General features: G+C 43.3%; 1 protein-coding gene across 4 annotated transcripts in view; it reads left to right on the top strand.

Annotated features, from left to right (window-relative positions):
• LOC139923413 (focal adhesion kinase 1-like) overlaps positions 1-20047 on the top strand; it is a 76198-nt gene extending 56151 nt beyond the window's left edge. For all 4 annotated transcript variants that reach the window (XM_078287180.1, XM_078287178.1, XM_078287179.1 and 1 more), the window contains 10 exons: positions 5941-6018; positions 6277-6465; positions 7350-7475; positions 10470-10532; positions 12724-12763; positions 13534-13637; positions 15747-15902; positions 16697-16777; positions 17508-17593; positions 18039-20047. In XM_078287180.1, coding sequence (XP_078143306.1) covers positions 5941-6018; positions 6277-6465; positions 7350-7475; positions 10470-10532; positions 12724-12763; positions 13534-13637; positions 15747-15902; positions 16697-16777; positions 17508-17593; positions 18039-18165 — 1050 coding nt within the window. In that variant the 3' untranslated portion in view covers positions 18166-20047. The remainder of the gene's footprint in view (positions 1-5940; positions 6019-6276; positions 6466-7349; positions 7476-10469; positions 10533-12723; positions 12764-13533; positions 13638-15746; positions 15903-16696; positions 16778-17507; positions 17594-18038) is intronic.
• The last annotated feature ends 1039 nt before the right edge of the window (positions 20048-21086 follow it).

Raw genomic sequence — 21086 nt, 5'->3', positions numbered from 1 at the left:
GTGTTGCATTTTACATGATTATATCTGATTCTATCTTTCTATCACCCATTACTATGAAGACAATCTTGTATATGGGTAGCTATTGTGACATATTTCTAAAGCAATAACCTTATAACAAATGACTGTTTTTACAGTAAAGTGGTTGTACTGAAATTGACTTAATGTCTAAAGTACACAAACATCACTTGGTAAATCAACAAATTTTTCTCAAATCCTAAAAACCTTTTGGATAAACATAACTTCTTCCCTGATGATATGCTTATCAAAATGATTACTGGAGTCAGTTGGCTGTGAGGGTTTTCTCTCTATGATAACCACCATGTGATGGGTAGGTTGAGGTTGATATTACAGCCCACAGTGAATAAGAGTGCAGGTGACTTAACAGGTCTCGGAAATACTCTGTCACTAAGCCCCTCACCCCCCCCCAAACTGTTCCCACATGAGCGGTGGAGGATTAGTTAAAATTGGAACAAGGTATATGGTGGGAAGGTATTTTTTTTGCTGTTTCACATTTTCCATAAAACGTAAAACTGCTCCCTACAAATGTATTAAGGGTAATGTGTTGAATAATTTACTTTGACAAGAAAAATGCCATTCTTCCTCAAATTGCCCTCAGCATAAGTTCACACACCCACTGTACCCTACGCCCACCCCCACCCCCACTACAACCACCCCACCCCACCTCACAGCTTGTTGCCCCAGCTGCTGGCTGCTTCATCCTTGCTTGCTACCCCCATGCCCCTGCTGTTAACATCTGTTAACTGCTTCTTTTGGTTACAACCAAAGCCATATATCTTGAACAGTAGTTCAGAGATTTAGAGGCCTGGCGTTTTTGAAGCCTGAGCTGGATTTGTGTTATTTCCATGACAACATGAGGAGCTAAAATGTTGTTCCAGGAAGTAAAAGCCTACTCACTGGAGGTTTAAAAAGGTTCTATACCCTTAAGTTGTCATTGTATGGCTTTGGTTACAGTTAGTGTGAGTTTTTCTTCTCCATAGCTGTCTGTGCTTTGTCTCCTCCTGTCTCTCTCACCTGTCTGTCTGCTACTGGTCTCTATCTGCTTCTCTGATGCTGCTTTGCTTTATGTCTCTCCCTGCTCTACCTGTGTTTCTCCCTCCCCTTCTACCCCACCTGTCTGTCTGTTTGCAGCCTAGTCGTCGTCCCTCCCTGCAGCCAAGCTTCACTCTGGATTGTCTGTCTGCTCCTCCTCCTCACCACCATCATCATCAAAGCCAACGCTTTGCCTCACAGCTTTCCCTCTGCCTTGGACACCCTCATCCTTCATCTCCCTGCTCCTCCTCTCTCCTAGCCATCCCCACACCCTCTTCTCCGCAAATTTACACCCATCTCCATCCCCTCTCCTCTTCTTCCGCTCCTCACCCTGCTCCTCTCAACCCTCTCGTGGCGTCCCCTGTAAATCCTCAATCACCTCCCCTTCAGAACACCAGTTACTACAATTACTATGCCTCCCACACTGCCTCCTCCCTCCCCCAGCCGAATGGTGACTATCACTCCAAGTCAAATCCCCAACCCAAAGCCCTTGCCAACTCCTACCCCCAACCTCATTCCCATCCTCCACCTCACACCAATTCTGACCTCCAGCCCAATGGAAACTGCCCCCTCAAGACAAACCCCCCTACTTACCACCACCCTCTCCATTTGCCCCACACCAAGTCAAACTCCTCCTACTCCCAGCCTACGCACCTCTCCTCACTCCTTTCCCAATCTAGCCCCAACCCAAACCTTCAGCCCTGCTGTAAGTCAAATGCCTATCCCCTAACCCACCTAAACGTCCATCCCAAGTCAAATTCTAACCTTAAAGCCCTGCCCTTTCCCAGCTGTAGCCCCGGCTGCCACCCTCAACCCCGCACCCCACCCCAGCCCCGACTCCCTGCTGTGCAGCCATGTGCGAGGCCCCCCCCGGTCTGTCCCTCCCCCCTCGCTCTTCCACACATAGACAGAGTCCTCCCTCTCCCTCCCAGTACCCCCTCCCCCACTAACCCGCATCCACCCAGCCGAACACCCAACCAAACACCCCTCCCCCTCCCCCACTTAGACAGACCCACTCGTCTCCTGTCCAGACCCTTCAAGGCAGGTGGTTTAGAATTGCATCAACTAGTTGCTACCCAACTGAACCCGTGTGTCTATATCAAAAAAGTTGCAACATTCAGGGGTGTGGAATGTTTTTGATTAACATTTAAAGGAAAATTCCACCCTCAGATACACTTACAGTGTTATTTAGCATTGATCCATGTTGTTCAGTGCATTCCAGGAGCGATTTTGTGATGAAGTGTTGTAATTTACCAAGATCCCTCCGCTCACCAGCACCACATGACTACTAAAGTTAAGTATGCAGTGTTATTCAATCTGCCACTTGAAAAGGATCCAATACAACTGGAAAAAACGGGGGTGTTTCAATTTGGCAGTTAATTTACAACAAGGGGCTTTATCAGCCACAGTACACTTACATTTTACCAAAAAATACAATTCTAGCACGAAATAATTTTGGCTGGTATTGCATGGCATCCAAGTTTATTTTCAGGAAGTAAATTCTGAATTGCTGCAGGCTTAAAAAAGGAATGTTGCAACATTTTTAGATATATCACCTTAATATCTGGTATCCATAGCAGGACTAAACTATCAATCATCAATCATTCATTAATAATAACTGACTGCAGTGATTTCGATACAGTGCTTGCCAACAGCAGTGACTCTGCAATCAGTATGTTTATGCCTGTCCTGGTAGCATGCTGTGTATCTATGTAGGACACGCTGTTGAAATGACCTCTGTCTTGATTGAGCGTTTACAGTTACAGTTATGTGTGTGTTTGCCTGTGTGTCCGGCATAGTGTTGATGTGTCCTCTGGTTTTTGCACCCTATTTCCAGCCTGCTGAAGATGCCTGTGATAACTCCCAATTCCACTGGGCTTACAGTCTTACCCATCTAACACACATGGAATTTATATGTCATGGATATGCGTCAATGAAAAGTCTCGCGGTCAGCTTTTAAATGTCACTTTGAACTGGAATGATGTCAAAAAAGATTTCAAACCCACTATTTACGCTAGGTGGGACACAAAAAGCAGAACTAATGGTGCTCTAAATGCAACAACTTTTCCACTCTCCAGCTCTGGTCCCAACTCAAAAGGCTCTGACCTGCTAGAATGGGGATGCATTACAATTAATCCCAGAATGCATTCTGTCCAGTATTCTGGCTGTGTCTAGTGCTGGAGTTAATAAGAATGTATGGAGCGTAGGTATACATGGTTACTATATATATATGTTATATATTGAGCTAACTAAAGGCTGTAGCTCCAATGGAGACTGTTGGAGACTAATTGACTACTGAACTGCTTTCTGTCACCTTGACCTAGCTGTTGGGTGCTGGTCAGTAGCGGTGCATATAAGTGTGTTTTAGCAGGTGACCCTGTTTTGGGGTGTGAAAGTTCCCTCATCCCCCATGAGCTCTAACAGCCCCCTACCTCCTCCCTCACTTCCCCATTACCCAAAGAAATATGATTGTCAAGGCTGTTAAAGTGCTTAAATTATGAGTTACATGCTTGAAAGCAAATGCTTTTTCTGAAAATTACTACTATGACAATCAGAGGTACTCATGGCACCAGTGCAACAACAGTGATTAAAACTTGACAGAAATCCAATGTAACTGAGTAGGACAAGGCTTACACTCGCTATCAGTTTGCTGTTTGGCCCTCAGCTGGAGGAAAGGTCACAGGTTTGATCCCTGCAACAGCCAGAATCCATTCCTGTCACGAGTGTCCTTGAGCGAGACACTTTCTTGGTCCCTTCTAAGCTGATGCTGCACTGAGACCCTTCTGATGATAGATGTGTCTGTCTGGGAGTAAATGTGCCTCAGGGCGATATGTGAAATATAAAAGCAAATCTTAATTACACTGTGCTGCTCTACATTCCTAAAATTCCTCATGTAGTTGTGCTATAGGCCTACATGGAAGTTACATGAGTATGTGTCTCACAGGGATATGTTAACTAAAAAAAACCTAAAAAAAACATCCTAATTACTATGTGTGGAAAATGTGCTGCCCCTAAATGTTTAAATCTGTGCAAGTCCCTGAAGTCATGTCCAATAGATGGAGCTGTGAGTTAAATTCTGGGAATGTTTGTCAAGCTCCATGTTTCTCTAGGGAGACAGTTTTTCAAGATAATTTTTCTCACAACCCAAAAGCGATTATGCATCTTGTTGTTTAGGATTCAACTAACAAAGTTTATCTTGATTCCACACTATGCAAGGTAGCTTTTACTCTGCCTACCTTGGGAAGGTTTTGGCAACAAAATAGCCACACTTTTTTTTCTTGCCAGTGATTCCAGATAGGAACCCACTTTTATCTTCCCCTATTGTGACTTTCTGTCCCAGCCCAGTCTTTGACTAACAGAGATTTAGGTAGTTACTATTGACAAAAGATGCAGGGAAGCACGCACATCCAAACTAAACCTAGGTGCTGGACAGAAGGACAGTCAATTATTGTAAGATAGTGGTGGTAATTAAAAACCTTTGGCGCAATCTCTAGTGTGCGGACTCTATCTTACAATAATATTACATAGTTACATAGTTACCATTACACCATTCTCTCAGTCTGTTCTCCCTATCTTGCTATTTTTAACCTGGGTATTCCAAGAGAAAATGTTCTCATCGCGGCTTGATTTGGCCACTGCAGTGCTGTGAATCTGTTTGAGGCAGATTGAAGCTCCTAGGGTATAATTTGGTTCTTACAAGTGTAGTGGCACATCCTTCCATGTGTCAGCATGTCCAACATGCTGTATGTTTCCCTATCTGTCTGTCTGTCGGTCTGACTGCCTATCTGTCTGAATGTCTGAAGCAGCTTTTTGTCTCGTCCTCAGTTTCTGTCTTGTCTGCTTCTCTCCCTCCTTCCTTCCCTCCCTCCCTCACTGTCTTCCTTCCTTTATTGTATGTCTCCCTCCCTGTATCCCTGTCTGTCTTTGTGTTGTCTTGCTGTCGGAGGTGTGGTCCAGAGACACCTACTATGAGAGACTGTGGAAGGTAGAGGTTTCACTACTGCTGTGCTCTATGTTAGATGTTTACATCCTTAAGAAATGTCGTCAGTCAGTCCAAGAGGGGAGACTGTTTTTCAACTTTCGACAGCTTCATCTCAACCAACCACCAGAAACCAACAGAAGAAATTAGGCTGTGGGTTCACCAAGCACTTCTGTTTTTAGCCGTCAGCACTCAGCAGATGAACAGAATAGAGCATTAGGCCCTCTGCCGTCCGCCAAGCTCCTCTTTTGTTAGCCAGCAGCATTCAGCAGAAGCTTGGGGGACACAGTAGTTGTGGCTCCTTGACACGAGAAACCCCATTTGTTTTGCTTAATTTGGAATATTTTACACTTCCAGTTCTCAGCGTTGTCAACAGCAGTGCACTCTTTTTTTTTTTCAAATAGTGAGAAAATGCCAGTGCTCGAAAGAGAGGTCTTTGGTGAACATGCAACCCTCTATTACCACCAGCATCACACCTAGCCAAAGTAGTCAGTCCAAGTCCACAACTAGAACCACAAACCAATCCACAACTATAACATTGTTTTTTTTTATCCATGGATGTTGATGTTTGTAACATAGGGACAAGTTTTGTACAGTTCAACTAACAGCTTGCTGGTCACTGCAGCCCAGTTGGTGCTCCCTGTTTTGATTGACAGCTAACCCAGCCACACAAACAGCTCCTGGGGGTTTGTGTGTTGACTGTCATAATGCCTGGTGTCCCGCCCTCTAACTTTTAGCTTATGTTAGAAAAAATAAACAAGCATTTAATTTGATTTTTTGTTTTTCCCTCTCTCTTTCTGTCTCCACCTCTCTATCTGTCCCTTTCTTTGCCATTGTATCTCTCTCTCTCTCTCTCTCTCTCTCTCTCTCTCTCTCTCTCTCTATCTCTATCTATATCTGTCTGTCTCTAGCCTAGTAGACCAGGCTATCCCAGTCCTCGCTCTAGTGAAGGTTTTTACCCCAGTCCCCAGCATCCTGGACACTACCAGGTATGTCAACAAAACTTGATTTAACTTCTTTTTCCTCCTACTATTGCATTTGGTACACCAAGGTAGGAGTCTCAGCTAACTATCTAGAATGTAAACATAATTGTAAGTGTATCATCCCCTTCAAATGTTATTACATAATTCAACACAAATTTACTGCAGTTAACAGTCTGCAGCACGTTGTGTTTTTGGTGGCAGTAATCAGAGAAAAAAAGAATTGATAACAGGGTTAGTCTAACTAACAATGTGTCTCTGTCTCAGATGGCAGGATACCCGGGCCCCCACACCCTCCCCTCGGTGCCCAGCGCCCTGTACCCCCCACAGGCCGCCATGCTGGACACACACCACGCACACACACACCCACGCCACCACGTCCACACACACTCGCACGCCCAGCTCCTCCCCCAGCCCCACGGACAGGACATGGCACTATGGGGCTCTGCAATGGAGGTAAGGAGACCAAACTCGCACATACACACAAACGCACATACACACACAGAGGTAAGTCAGGATGGGATGTTGTCAACCATAGAACCATACTGTTGGTTTGTGATGGACAAAGCCAGGTTACTCATGTTCTAGCCAGCATCCAAAGCAGTCACCGTCTCAGCGGTCCAAAAAAAACTCCAAAGCTCCACATTGTTTTTTCAAAATTATCTTTTTCAGAAATTATTATTATTATATACTTATTGCACAGTATTATTGCTCAGTATTAAACACTGAGAGGTTGGATCTTGTTTAAGTCTTCAGTGATTTAGTTTTTACTTCCTGGAATGAAATGTTGTTGCTTAGCAATATTAAACAAAACTCTGCCTACCAGCTGGAATTGCATTTGTTGCCTGGCAGCATTGACACATGAAACATTCTGTCAGGGGGTTTTGTGAGCTGTTGGAGCCTCAGTGATGTTAATGGCTCTACTGTTGTAGATAGATGGCTGTGCTGCTGCTATAAGCTGACTTTGTCCATAAGAGTACCAAAGCATTGATCCCTGATAGAAATCAACAGTCCATTGACACCCATTATTTTCAGCATGTCTGTCCACCATATCAGCTCAGCCTCTCATCAGTCTGGTGTATGTGTCTGTCTGTCTTCATATCCTCCTCGTGTGTATGTGTGTGTGTGTGTGTGTGTGTGTGTGTGTGCATGTTTCTCTGCGTCTGTGTGCGTCTGTGCCTGTGTTGTGTTTCTGTGTGTGCACTTCTTTTTCTGTGTATGTCTGTGTGTCCCTGTGTTGGTGTGCATGTGTGTTGCTGTATGTCTGTCTTCTGGTGTGTGTCGGTGTGTGTATCTGTTCGTGCTTGCCTGTGTGTGTGTGTGTGTGTGTGTGTGTGTAGGACAGGGCAGTAGACATGCAGCAATGTGTAGGCCAGCAGTGCCTGTTAATGGAGGAACAGCTGATGATACAACAACAGCAGATGGAAGAGGATCAGAGGTGGCTGGAGCAGGAGGAAAGGCTGCTGGTAACACCCAAACACACACATGCACACATGGTGAAACAACACACACATACACAGTGGGGAAACACTGCACAGATTGCACAACATGCACAATACACATTTATACTTGAGGACTAAGGATGTAATGATACATTCAGCTAACAGTTTGGTTCGACACACGATACTGGGTTCAAGGCTCGATATCACAGTATTTTGAGCAAAATCTGACAATTATCACTGAAAAAAATCCCTTTTATTTCTGAGGGAAAGCGAAAACAAACCATACAGAGGGTGACTACAGGTTTCTGTAAGCTTTGAAGTTTTTAAGACCTTTGTAATGCCAGTTCAAATAAAATTTAAGACCAACTTCATCCCCAAATAAGCCCTAAGATTAAGAAATAGACCCTGTTCTGACCTGCTTGGAGGAGAGAAAGAGAGAGCAGAATTTCCTCAAGTATCACATTATTTGGAGGCTTACTGCAGGGTGGGGAAAATTACCATTACCTGCATTAGAGCTGCATGGGTTTTTATGAGCTAGACTTAAGTACAGTGCATAATCTGAAATAGTTGCTCTCTGCCCATACCGGCTTCAAATTCCTCTAAATTTGGGCATTAAATCCCCATCGGAAGCTTAGCAGCTTGTTAGTTTGTAACTAGTGACTAACTACATTTTGTTGCACAACTATTATCTACGACATACACTTTTAAAAAGGGATGTGTCATTTTCAACACATGATTGATTGTAGCTTGTAACTTTTAACTTTTCAGCACGTGTTGGTAGCATCACATGTAGTGTCAGTGTGTCGCCACTAACACATCTGTAACACATGTTGTGTTGAAGGAAAACATATTTGTTGGCCCACTCTACAGTCACCGATGTTCCTTTTTAAATGTACACACATACTGTACTACTCAAAAAATATTCAGTTATTTTCCACTTCCCATTCTTTACTTTCCGTCTTTCCTTGAAGACAGGAAATTAGTGGCAAGATATGATGCTAATGTTAGCAGGGGAGTACGAACTTGCTGTCAGTTATTCTGTGTTCATCATCTCTGTCAGACCACTTCCTCTGGTCACACACACAAACACACACACACACACACACACACACACACACACACACACACACACACAGACAAAAGGAAACAGGAGTTTGTTGCTGTTTGATAGATGGAGGAGGGAGGGAGGAAGGTTTCAGTTAGGATGCATATTTTTGTGGGCTTTGATTGAAGGGGCTGTCTGGGGTTTTTGCTTACACGTTTTATAGTGTGTGTGTGTGTGTGTGTGTATGTGTGTGTGTGCGCACATTTGTAGGCAGGTGTGGCCTGTGTGAATTCCAAGCTAATGATAGGCTTAGAGAATCTGACAGCCCAGTCAACAGTCTGTCTTTGACCCACAACCACTAACTGACAACACACAGGGTTACTGAAAAGCTGGGGAGGCTGGTGTGTGTATGTGTGTGTGTGTGTATGTGTACATGTGAGTGTGTGTTATAGGCTGCTCAGTGGTAGCTTTCTTATAACACTGTCACTCCAGGGAGGAGCTAGAGAGAGAGGGGAGGGGAGAAGGAGGGAGAGAAAGAGAGGGAAGAGGGAAAGGAAGAATGGTTTGGGAAACAAGGGTAGGCATGCTCACAGCCTGGCGGCCTGTTGGCAGCACGCTCCATCCCTCCCTCCCTCCCTCCCTCCCTCCCTCTTCTCTCTTTCCCTCTGTCTGTGCGTCAGAGTCAGATATAAGTGTGCTGGAGGCAGGAAACTGGAGTTGCATCTGAATTCTTCTCCTCTTGATGGAACTGCTGGCCCGGACTGAGAGACAGGCTAGTAGACAGACAGGCAGGGAAACAGCCAAACAGTCAGCCAGACAGTCAGAGAGGCAGACGGAGCTATAGAGACAGCAACAATAAGATTAGAAGATAGAAACACAGACGCGGCGACTCAAACAACAACTCAGACAAAAAACGACTCATCAAGCAGCTTGGATGAACGCTGGAAATGCTGGTCTTCAAGTCCTGCCTCGGAAAACTGGTAGGAGAGGATGGGGGTGTGAGCGGGTGGCTGGTGGGAGTAGGATGGGAGTAGAGTACAGTATCCATGGGTAGCTGGGTGGTAGTTTTGTGGATGTGGGTGAGTGTGGAGGGTGTGGAGGGTGGGGAAGTGTTTGCATGTGGGGTTAGGCTGAAAATTGAAAAGTTATGCTTAGGTCGGAAAAAGTGTCTGTATGTGTATGTGTGTGTGTGTGTGTGTGTGTATGTGGGGGTTTCCTGTCCTATGGGATCCTACGACTCTGTACAGTATGTTCCTGTTTTTATTGGAAGTCTCGTGCAGAGAAACTGTCTGAATGCATACGTCAGTGGGTTTGTGTGTGAAAGAGAGAGATTTTGGTCCTTTTCTGCTGTGATTCAATCATTCATTCCTTCATTCACTCACTCACTCACTCATTCACTCACGCAGTGTTAAGACTTCAGGATTTAACTTGGGGTTTATCTAAGGCTGGAGTCAGTTCACTTTCACTCCAGTCAAGTCAGAATGTAAATATAAACTGCAGTCCATGTACTAATGACAGAGTATTCATTCAGTCATTTTTTTTCTTAAATGGCTGGATATGATAACTTTCTCATGCCAAAAATGTTTCAGTGTTTGAATTCTTAAGTAAATCCACTGGCTGATTGATGTGTAGGATGTAAGTGTAGGAATGCACCAGTTCCAACACTGTATGGGATATTGAGCTGATGCCAAAATAGGGTATTAGTGTCAGAGCTTAATTATCCTCAGTATTGAAATCCAATACCAAGAACGACTTGTAGAGTGATTTGATATACTTTTTCACAGATCTTTACAAAGATGTTGGATCTCTCCAGTGGAGAAAAAAAAAAAATTATATCTCAATCATTTTGTATAATGGCCCCAACGGTATACAATCTGTATTGTCCGGTAAAAGTAATGGGTCGGGTCCGTACTCAGCAATTTGACTGTAAATACTGTCAATAGATGATAATATATTTGTGTGTGTGTGTCTAGAAGCCAGACACCAGGAGTTCCAGAGGGAGTCTGGACAGAGAAGACTGTGGACTCCAGCCACCGGTACGTTACTCCTCTTTGTCTTTTTCTGCAGCTTTTCTCTCTCTGTCTCTTTGACTATGAGTAGGTGTCTGAGGTGTCATTCATGCGCGGCAGAACTACAGTAATAGTACACAGGTGAATGTGTCTCATGTTTCTGGTTTCAAACCCATGAGTCCTCTGCCCGCCAGCATGATAGACAGCCACACTACCAATTGCTAATTTAGTGTTAATCTGTCCTGAACTGACTTCTTCTGGCTGAACTGTACTAGACTTCACATAGTCCCTTTCTTATTTTCACTGTCAAAATCATGACTTTGTCGCATGACCCCCCCCACACACACACACACACACACATACATTTTAAAAATAGGGGGAAGTTGTTTGTGTTTTTAAGAGACGATAATGTCTGATAAAGACAAATGTTGACGGAAGTCCAGAGCCTGGTTAGACTCCCTGCGATTGGCTGAAGCATGTGTTTGTTTTGATTAGAGCCCAGGGGATTGATCAGGGACAGGAAGTGACCTGTTAGGGGCGGGGTCAGCTATGAGGGGTCAATGGATTCCCATAACATTGCCAGTTATTAATAGAATGCTGTTGCAAGGAAACAAAGTAGCCATCTTAACCCATCTCTCTGTCCCAGTGTTACCCACAGTAAATCAGCACGCTAGCAGTCTTTAGTTTACTGGGCTCTGCCCAAATCGCTCCATCTATAATTAGTTTTTAACATTGAGGGTGTGAAAAACACTATGAGAGAAAATGCGGTGGAATTTGTCTCGGAAAGTTTTTGTGGGCCTCCAGATGCAGTCAAAGATGTATATCTTACACTTTAAAAGGTGTTGTTTTTAACACATTAGCCAGTGTAAATGAGACAGCCGACAACTTGTCACTTCTCCCACAGCATGTGCTAATTTGCACTAAAAGTCAATGGGTCACATGCATATTCATAAACACATTTTGAAGACTTCCTATCATCGCTCAAAACATGCTTGAATTTGATCACATTATTTTTTAGAAAGTGAGGGTTAAAAAAGCACCAGTAGAAGATGATGATTGTCCCCAGTTAGGGTTAGGTGATGCATGCACTTTTGCATTAAGAAAGGCAAATTGTGGTAATATGTTGCTACCACATCTTTAACAGCTTTAACACGGGTGGTGTTGAAAAGTCGCTTCAGCACTCCTTCCCTCCCTTCATATCCTTCTGTAGACTTGAAACAGAATAGAAGTCGTAAAGTTTTTTCCAAGCCTCCAGTGATTTTAGTTTCTTCTTCCTGGAACTAAATTAAGTTGTTGAGCAGAGCTTTTGTGTAACTTTATCCTAAAGCTAGAATCCAAAGAGCTAAATACCATGTTTCCAAGCTGAAATTCAGTGTTTTTGTTTTTTTTTCAACCCGCTGAGTTGTTTGTGCATGTCGTCCCTGATGCTAGCAGAAGTTGTTGTAGCAGTTTGAAGTTGCCATGGGCCAGATATTTCTGTCTGTCTGCAATTCATCTCGCTTGTCCTCCTCCTCCCATTGAATGGCTGTGGTTTGTGGTGGGAAAATCTCCCTCGTTGAGTTTCTGTGTGTGTGTGTGTGTGTGTATGTGTGTGTGTGTGTGTGTAAAGCTGTAGTAGAGTATTTTGGGTGTCGGTGGTTGTCAGACCACAACACTCCGATGGCACCAAGGCTTTCTAAACCCTCTGCAAACCCTCTGTACTGCCTTCTGAGACAAAAACAAGAGAGAACAACTCTCAAAACAAAGATTCAATATTAATACAACAGAAGCTGATGTGTCACATGCCTGTCACCACTACAGAGCGGCATTATTTCATGCTTCCAACCATCAAATAAGTAAGATAAACTGTGTTTCTGTGTTTTTTCTTTTTCTTTTTGTGACAGGTAGAGGTAACAGAGGAAACATCATTTCTGTTATCATTGCATAGTCAAACAAAATGTTTTTTTATATACTGTATATAAGTGACGTCCTGCTATAACAAGCACCACTGGAAACTCTTAGACTGGAGATGACTATGAATCATACAACTGCTGTTTTTTTGTTTTTTGTTTTTGTTTTTTTTAACAAGACCAAATCGAGACCCACTGTTGTGTGACAAGAAAACTAGCTGACAGTTCCTGTGAAGCTTCTGTTTCTGTGTGTGTGCGCTTGCTGTAACTGTGTGTCTGTGGATATTTCTAACCAGTTGTTTTGTCGTTGTGTTTGTTTGTTTGTGCAGACAGGAAACCAGCACATATACCAGCCCGTTGGCAAGCCAGGTAATAGACAGGCTTGTTAGCCTCTGTAATTACAGTCTCACAACCACTATTGTTTTATTCTCCCTTCTCTGTCTGTCTCTCTCTTCATCTCCCAATGTATATATCATGTAGCTCTGTTTTGCTCTCCTTCGTTCTCAGTATATAGATGTCTCTCCCACTACAAGTCTCTCTCTTTCTCTCTGTCTCTCTCTCTCTCCCTCTCTCTCTCTGTTTCTTATTTCAGCAGCATCAATATCTGTTGCTCTCAGTTTGTCTGTCTGCAGAGTATTCAGTCTGTTGCCATAATATGGAAATCTGATGTGAACTGTACAGCCTAGTAGCCTCCTAGTGAGAGCCAACCTGTGTTTATGTGGCCTCAGACAGAGTGTGTCAAGTGCAGTACGTTCTGTACTGTAGCATGACTGCACCAACCCCTGCACACAGTGCAATACAGGGAAAATAATAACACATCCCTCTAAAAATAGCTTTAGAACAGGAAAATTCTCAGTTCAAGTTGCAAGATATCTGATATTTCAGGAACCGAGACTTAATCCACTCAAAAAAGCATTTTGCTTCAGTGAAGTGTTGATATTGATTTTGATTTAATGTGAACTGCCATTGAGTGTGCAGACTCCAAACTGAGTGCTGCTGAGGGACTAAGGTACAATATGCCCAGTACTCTAACTTGTGTAATATTGTATCGAATATAATTAAGAATTATATGTATTGGAAAGGAGAAGAGTGGGCGCTGACTTGGGAAACATATTCACTTGAAATGTTATTTCCTGCAGAGCATGCTGCCCCCCCTAAGAAACCGCCCCGACCCGGGGCCCCTAGCCACCTGGGCAGTCTGGCCTGTCTAAATACTGGGGACAGCTACAACGACGGACTCAAGGTATACACACACGCACACGCACACGCACACACACACACACACACACTTTTTACACACACATGCACACACAAACAAAATAAAAACACTTGCACACAAATATGCATAGAAACATATAGATACAAACACACATATTATCACCCAATTGTTACCCATAAGAACAGTGTCACACGGACATATTGACAAGGATATACCAGTTGCACAAATAAACACACATTGCATGTTTTTGTAATGCTTAGAGCATTAATATTTTCCTTTATCTTTTCCTTTGGCTGCTCCCTCTCTCTCCCTCTCTCCCACCCCCTCCCCTCCTCCTCTCCTCCTCTCCTCCTCCTCCTCCTGCCCTCTGCCTTACTGTTGACCCTAGCCCTGGCGGGTAAGCAGCACACTGTCTGTGTGTGTTTACTGTGCGTCTTGTCTCCTAGTTGATCACATAGGGATTCATCTTGCTCCCTTCTTCCATCAGTTCTTTGATCAATCAGTCAATCAAATAAATCAAACATTGTCAGCATATTCATTCCATTATGTAATTTCCCCTTTTGTTACGTGGGAAACTTGCCATGTTCCTCGTTTGTCTTGTGTTATTCCTCTCAGAACTAATATCCAACTTGTTCTAAAAATGGAAACCGTTTTGTTTTGTTTTCTGATACTGACACTAACAAAGCTTCTAAGCCCTGATATCACACTTGATAATCCTGCAGATTTCTTTGATCTTATTCACACTAGAAGAGGTTTTGAACTAATTATGCACTAATTATACAGTTTTCTAGACTAGGGTGCTCTGAAAAACTCTTTGATGATGAGCCAAATGGAGTAAGTGCATAAAGATTGCATGAAGGTATTTCACTGTCCCACAGTGCAAACTAGCTATTAACATCCACTTAGCATTTTACATATTTTACACATTCAGCTGACGCTCTTATGCAGAGCAGAGTGACTTACTTAAAATATTCTTGAGACCCTAACATAATTATATAAGATAGAGAAGTGCATGGAGACGAAAGAAGAGAAATAAGGGCTAAGGAGTGGAGTAGAAAGAATTTTATTTTAACTTCTGTCAAGAGCAATTTAGAGCAAGTAGAGGAGGAAGATGTGGGAGAGTGGGATAGGATTCTTGTGGTTAGATACAGATTCTGGTTAGATACAGATGATTGGATTTTATAACGCTACAAGGTTGATTTAGCGGCAGAGATTGATTCAGAGAAGGAGCAGAGGAGCGAAAGTGGGAGAGGTTGAGTGACATGCTAGTTTTGTGCCACAGTTGCCCGAATCCTTGTATTCACAATCCACAAGTACGCAGACAACCAAGGGTCAGGTGAGGAGAGCCAGCCAGATCTAGAGGAGAGGGAACAGAGAAGGAGATGAGAGGGCAGATAAATGTGGAGGTGGCAGAGTAAGTTAAGAAATACTGTGTATGCACTGTGGGGTGAACCAGGAGGACTGAATAATGTCCATCCAGCAGACTGCCATGTTTATGCACCTGGTCCATTGGGGATAAACCTGTTGTGTAGTGTGAGCCCAGCCTCATTAAGTGTTGATTAAGTCATCATGATTGTGTGTGTGGTTGTGCCAGTTTTGCACTCCCATCTAGCGGCCAGAATACAGAACTACACTTTGTAAGCTCTGTGTCCACTGAGCACCTCTTCTTCTGTTTTTTAAGCTTACAGCGCTCAGCAGATGCTTGGGAGAATTTTTAGTCATGGCTCCTGCTCTTAATCTGCACCTGTTGAAAACCAGTATTTGAAAAGCAGTGACCTTCTGCCTAAAGTTGAAATGATTCCACTTTTTACCACCAGATGTGCATAGTGCCAAAACCATGCTTAGTTCAACAAAATCTTTCCACTGTAAAGCAGGAGAAAACAGTCAGTGCTGTACCGAGAGGCCCTCAGTGGACAAAACCTCAAAGCCATGAATCATGAACATCACTATCACGCGTTGTATGGGCAGTTGTGCCAATAATTATGACAACAATATGTTGTCATGAAGCTCATATTGCCCATCTGCATTTTCTGTGTATCATCTCCTGGCTGCCCCGTCCTGAAACGAGCCTGTTGCTCTTTCTTCGCTCAGTAAGCCTGCCGCTCACTGTTGTTTGTGCTCTCATCGGTCCAGCTGCAGCCCCAGGAGATAAGCCCGCCCCCCACAGCCAATCTGGATCGCTCTAATGACAAGGTGTATGAGAACGTGACGGGATTGGTCAAAGCTGTGATCGAGATGTCCAGCAAGATCCAGCCAGCTCCTCCAGAGGAATACGTCCCCATGGTCAAGGTAAAAGAGACATGGTGCCGATATTATCTCACTCCTCACCGGGGACCTTACTCAGTACAGTGCCTCGGCAGCTCACTTTCAATTTCCAGTTTGTCTCTCTAAACGTTTAGGACTAATCTTAATAATCTTTGATAACTAATCTTTGACTCATGTTTAAACCTCAAGCTAAACATCGGAAATATTTATTTTATTTTTTGCCTGTATTATTATCTGTAATCCTGTTTTGGGCTTTTATTTGTTATCACTTACTATTATTTTTCAATGGTGTTTTGAAAAGCGCTATATACATTTATTTAATATTTTTTGTTATTACATATTATTTTGGGCCAATACAGTTGATATCAGCAATATGCTGTGGCCTTGCCTCCATTGGCTAGTTTAGATTCATGCTCTGTCTGGTCGACTGCCAGTCAGTCGTCTGTCATTGGTTTGCCCTCTTGCACTGGTGCAGAAAATAAACATTGATTCTAGGTATGTGAGATGTGCTCATCAATTTATAATTTTGACTTGCTGGGTCATCGATGGAGATGCAAACCAAGTCCTGCATACTAAACCAGGCCTCAGTGGCCTGAACAGAACTAATGGAGACAAGGCAATACATCCCTCTGGTTTACTTGGATTTACCATATTTCAATATCATTTTAAAAGCCAAAGGAGAAATCAATCAATTTACCAATCTTGTTTTTCTTTATCTTGCCCCTCAAGGTTAAGTAACTCATGAGAAAAAAATGAAAAAATGTTTTGAAAGTGAAGCAGATGTTCAACTGTAGTGTGTGTGTGTTTGTGTGTTTCAGGATGTGGGTCTGGCGTTGAGGACGTTACTGGCCACAGTGGATGAGACCATTCCACAACTCCCTGCCAGTACGCATAGAGAGGTAAAGGCACACACACTCTCTCTCTCTTTCTCTCTCTCTCATCCATTCCAAGGTCTGCAGTGAGAATACGAGACGTGAACGAGAAAGGATTAAGATCAAACCATCTGATTGTAACATACAGTATATAATACACACAGTGTTTCCAGTACTCATCTCATACATCATCATACACACACTCTGTCAAACAGTCATTACACAATAACAGACGGCAACAAAAAAAAAGGGGAAAAACTGTGTTATTCTAAAATGAGATGAGTGTACAAGACTAAGCGTGGGATCATTGTGAAATCACCAGCTGAACGTAAAAGTGTGGTGGAAAAAATGGAGGAAGTGTGTTATTTAGGGACTGTTGGTTGACTGTGAACATTAAAAATCCCTAGTTATTTTTGAAACGGGTGGAGAGTCATCTCTCTGGGTCAGCATTGACAGCAATGAATGTTGTGAAGTTTAGCCTGGTGGGTACTGGCCCAGACCATAATGAAATAATTCATATATGCTTAAAATATTGAGTAGTATGGAAGTGTACCGTTATATTTTCATAGTATAGATAGATGGCTAAAAGATTTTAAATTACATTTGTATCACGTTTATGTTAGCTTGTATTTTTTTTATATCCTATAACAGATAGAGATGCCTGCTTACATTTTTAACCTTGTTGAGTTGATAAAGAAGATGAATGTTTGAAGTAATATATTAATGTTTTATGCTCTGGTATTCTTTGTTATAACAGATCGAGATGGCCCAAAAGCTTTTGAACTCTGACTTGGCAGAGCTAATTGGGAAAATGAAGCTAGCCCAACAATATGTGATGACCAGGTAGGTGCAAATACCAACAACTTGGCAATCTACTAAAATATTTATCTTGCTGTACCTTATATTGTATGTGATGACTTTTATGTAATATCCATGTATTAGACACTCTGCACCTCTGCCCTTTTTGTCTTATACATTCTGTTACAGTCTGTTATTCTATCTATGTATTGAATGCAAAAACTCGTATTTCCAAAAACATAACTAATCAGGAAATGAGAAAAAGCAGGTGATGTTCCAATACATTTTCACAAGGGAGACATCAGCTGTGAGTTACTGTGAAAATAAAGGCAAATTCAGAGACATAAAGTTTTGACTTACAATTTTTAAAACCGTATTTTTATTCTCCGGCTGAATGAAGAAGAATAATAATGATATTATACTGTATGTCTACTGGTTAGTAAAATCCATGTTATATAAGTGATGTATTTTTTGGTATTTTCTGTCCCAGTCTCCAACAGGACTATAAGAAACAAATGTTGACGGCGGCTCACGCCCTCGCTGTTGATGCCAAGAACCTGTTGGATGTCATCGACCAATCACGGCTCAAGATGATGGCCCAGTCCCGCCCACACTAGCCCCAAGCCAGCTGAGCTGACCCATAGGAGCTGGCCTGGGATTTGACGGACAGCATCGTTACGGTTGCCGTTGGCAGCGGTGAATAAAAGACTCCTGGATTCATGAGGTCAATCGTGACTCCTGACATGAGAATGAATGGAGCTGACTGCTTTATATCAAAGGACTAAATCAATGGAGAATCAACGGCTCCGATATCTTGACAACAGTCGATGAAGAATCATCAGAAGCTGACTCCATCTCTGGGCCACAAGGATAGGGACTGCTGTGTGAACCGAGGTCATCGATTCTTTTGGGATTGGACTCTCCACACCACTGTGACTCTCTTAATAGGAGAACAGAGCAAAAACGACTCCTGAATCAGGGACTTGGCAGCTTCAGTCTCTTTGGACTGGAATGGAAAGATGAGAGGAGGAGGAGCTGAGAGAAGGCTGGAACACACCGGTGCTTCTTAAACTACGGGTCTGGACCTGAAGTGACTATTTACTCAGTTTGGGTCCCAGGGTTAAAAGGTTTAAGAACCTCTGAAAGAAACACTTTATTTATAGTAGAGAACCAGTCTTGAATTGATGAGATCGGTCTGGAATTGAGGCTGAGGATAGTATATTGCCTGACTGCATCGGACTTGGTGGAATCCAACTTGCAGAACAGGGACCTGATCGGACTACGTGTGGACTGCAGATCTCCGGGGTTAGAATACGAATGGGCATGCCCTGATCCTGTTTCCAAAAAATAGAAACTCTGAAACACAACACCCATATGACTAAAGTACAGGAGGAGTGGACTAGACATCAGCCAGCAGCCATGTTAGAAACGTGAAATATCCCCTGGATGTGAGTTGAAATACCTCTGTTTTCTCCATGGATGCTTTTCAAGGGGTGGATCAGATGAGACGTCGTGTTGTCAGCTCTGGTGATGTGTGGTGCCGATAGGACAGTCTAGGTTTGGTCATAAGGCTGGAGGACGCTGCCTCCCTCCCTCCACCTCTCCTCCCTCCTCCCCCCTGTCTATTCCAGTCTTCCTCCCTTCGCACCAGGTTTTATAGAGTCCCAAATTTAAGAGGAGGTGCAGGAGGAGAAGCGGAAGCGGATTAATTAAACCTTGAGGAGAGTCCAGCCGTGGTTAACTGCCTGAAGATCTCAACCCTTCCCTCCCCTCTCTCCTCCTCCTCCGCCTCTTCCTCCCCTCCCTTCCTTCGCTCCTTCTCTCCTCACCCTCCTCCTCTCCTTTCTCCCCTCTCCCTGCTCCCTCTCTCCTCTCTCCTGCAGTCTTCCTCAGCTCCTATCTGAGCAGGTTCTAAAGACTCCCAACTGTGAAGAATCCAACTCTGTCTGGTAGACACCGCAGACAGGATACACGCTCATCTACTCCACTCTTTTTATTGGCTGGCTCCATTTTTCTTTTTCTTTTTTTTTGGTGTTGTTTTGAGCAGGCATGGCTCAGACAGTCAGTGTCTTCTTCCTCCAGTCTGAAAGCATTCGGTTTGAAACGTGGAATACAGGCAGATATTCAATCCCAGCATTGACTCTGATGAGCAGAAACAGAAGGTGGATTCTGAAGATGCAGACTGAGCGACTGGATACTTCCCGCTCAACTGGGAGGAAGGAGGAGGAGCGGATAACGTTGTCACAGGCAGGATCACGTATGTGGGCATGCTCAGTGTGTACAGGACCTTTACAGTTTCACACACACACACACACACTACAGTTCAATGCAAGATGTTCCAGACGAGTCACAGAGCACGAGTTACACTCCAGCTCTGTCTGGCTGTGACGGCAGTGTCTCCTCATTCTTTCTCCCACAATCCCACAGTCGTCCAGTCGCTCTCAGAGTCGGCCCTTCACAGACTGGTGTCACACCTTTAAACCCCCCCCCCCACCAGGGGAACAAACCAACACAGCAGATGTGGAACCACACAACTGGAACCTTTTGTGCTTCGAGTCCCGAGTTTCTGTCCGTTGTCACACTTTAAAACTGTCCCCCTGTTTCTGGTGTCACCCCTTAGAACAGTCCCCAGGGAAACAACACACACAGGAAATGTGGAACCACAGAACTGGAACCTTTCCTCTCTTGCAGACACAGAACACTGAACTGAAACTACACCCGTCTCTTTGTTAATACTGACCCCACTTGGAGTATTGCATACTGCTATATGAATATGTACTGGTGATCATACTAGTACAATGTGATATACTGGTTTGAATATCAGTGGATTTGCACAGCAACAAAAAAAAAATCCCAATTTTTTTTAACCTTATCTTACCCAGATTTGATTTCCACATTTAGCCAGCAATGAAACTATCAAATATCTGAGCGTCACAGGGATGAGAAATTATTTTATTTCCTTGTTGTTGCGTAAATCTGCCCATGTTGGTATATTGTGAGCTATACTGGTGTGTCTCGCTGGTAAACTGTACAGGACTCCTACTAGTAAACACTGGTTTTTATTTTGTCTTCTGGGCTAAGTCGGCCATCTTGTCAAATAGGAGGAAAAAACAATGAAATAAAATAATGCCAAAATGGAAAACGGTCTGTCCACATTCTTATCCATGAGAGAGCTTTATTTGAGAACAGATGTCTTTACAAGGGAAACCATCTCTCAAAATATTTATTTACAGAGTGTCTAGAATTACAGAGTGTTTATTAAAATATTCATATCAGAATTGGGGGAGGAGAGATTTGGTTTAATTCAATCAGGGACACGCTGATGCCTGGTAATTATATCTGTGTGTTGCATTAATATTGTCTCAGGTCAGTCAGTAAAACATAGTGGTATAAAAGAGTAGCCTGCTATATGCAAGTACAGCTCCAATGAAGTTACACAGGTTAATATCAGTACCACTATAACATCATGTCATGTCTGTCAGTAGCAGATAGAGAAGTAGCAGCATCAGTGTGGTTTCTATGTGTATGAAGTTGGCTC

This window comes from Centroberyx gerrardi, chromosome 12 (genome assembly GCF_048128805.1).
Source record: "Centroberyx gerrardi isolate f3 chromosome 12, fCenGer3.hap1.cur.20231027, whole genome shotgun sequence".
NCBI classification, from domain to species: Eukaryota; Metazoa; Chordata; class Actinopteri; order Beryciformes; family Berycidae; genus Centroberyx; species Centroberyx gerrardi.
Note: the sequence above shows the minus strand (reverse complement) of the source record. Positions and strands in the feature narration are given on the sequence as shown.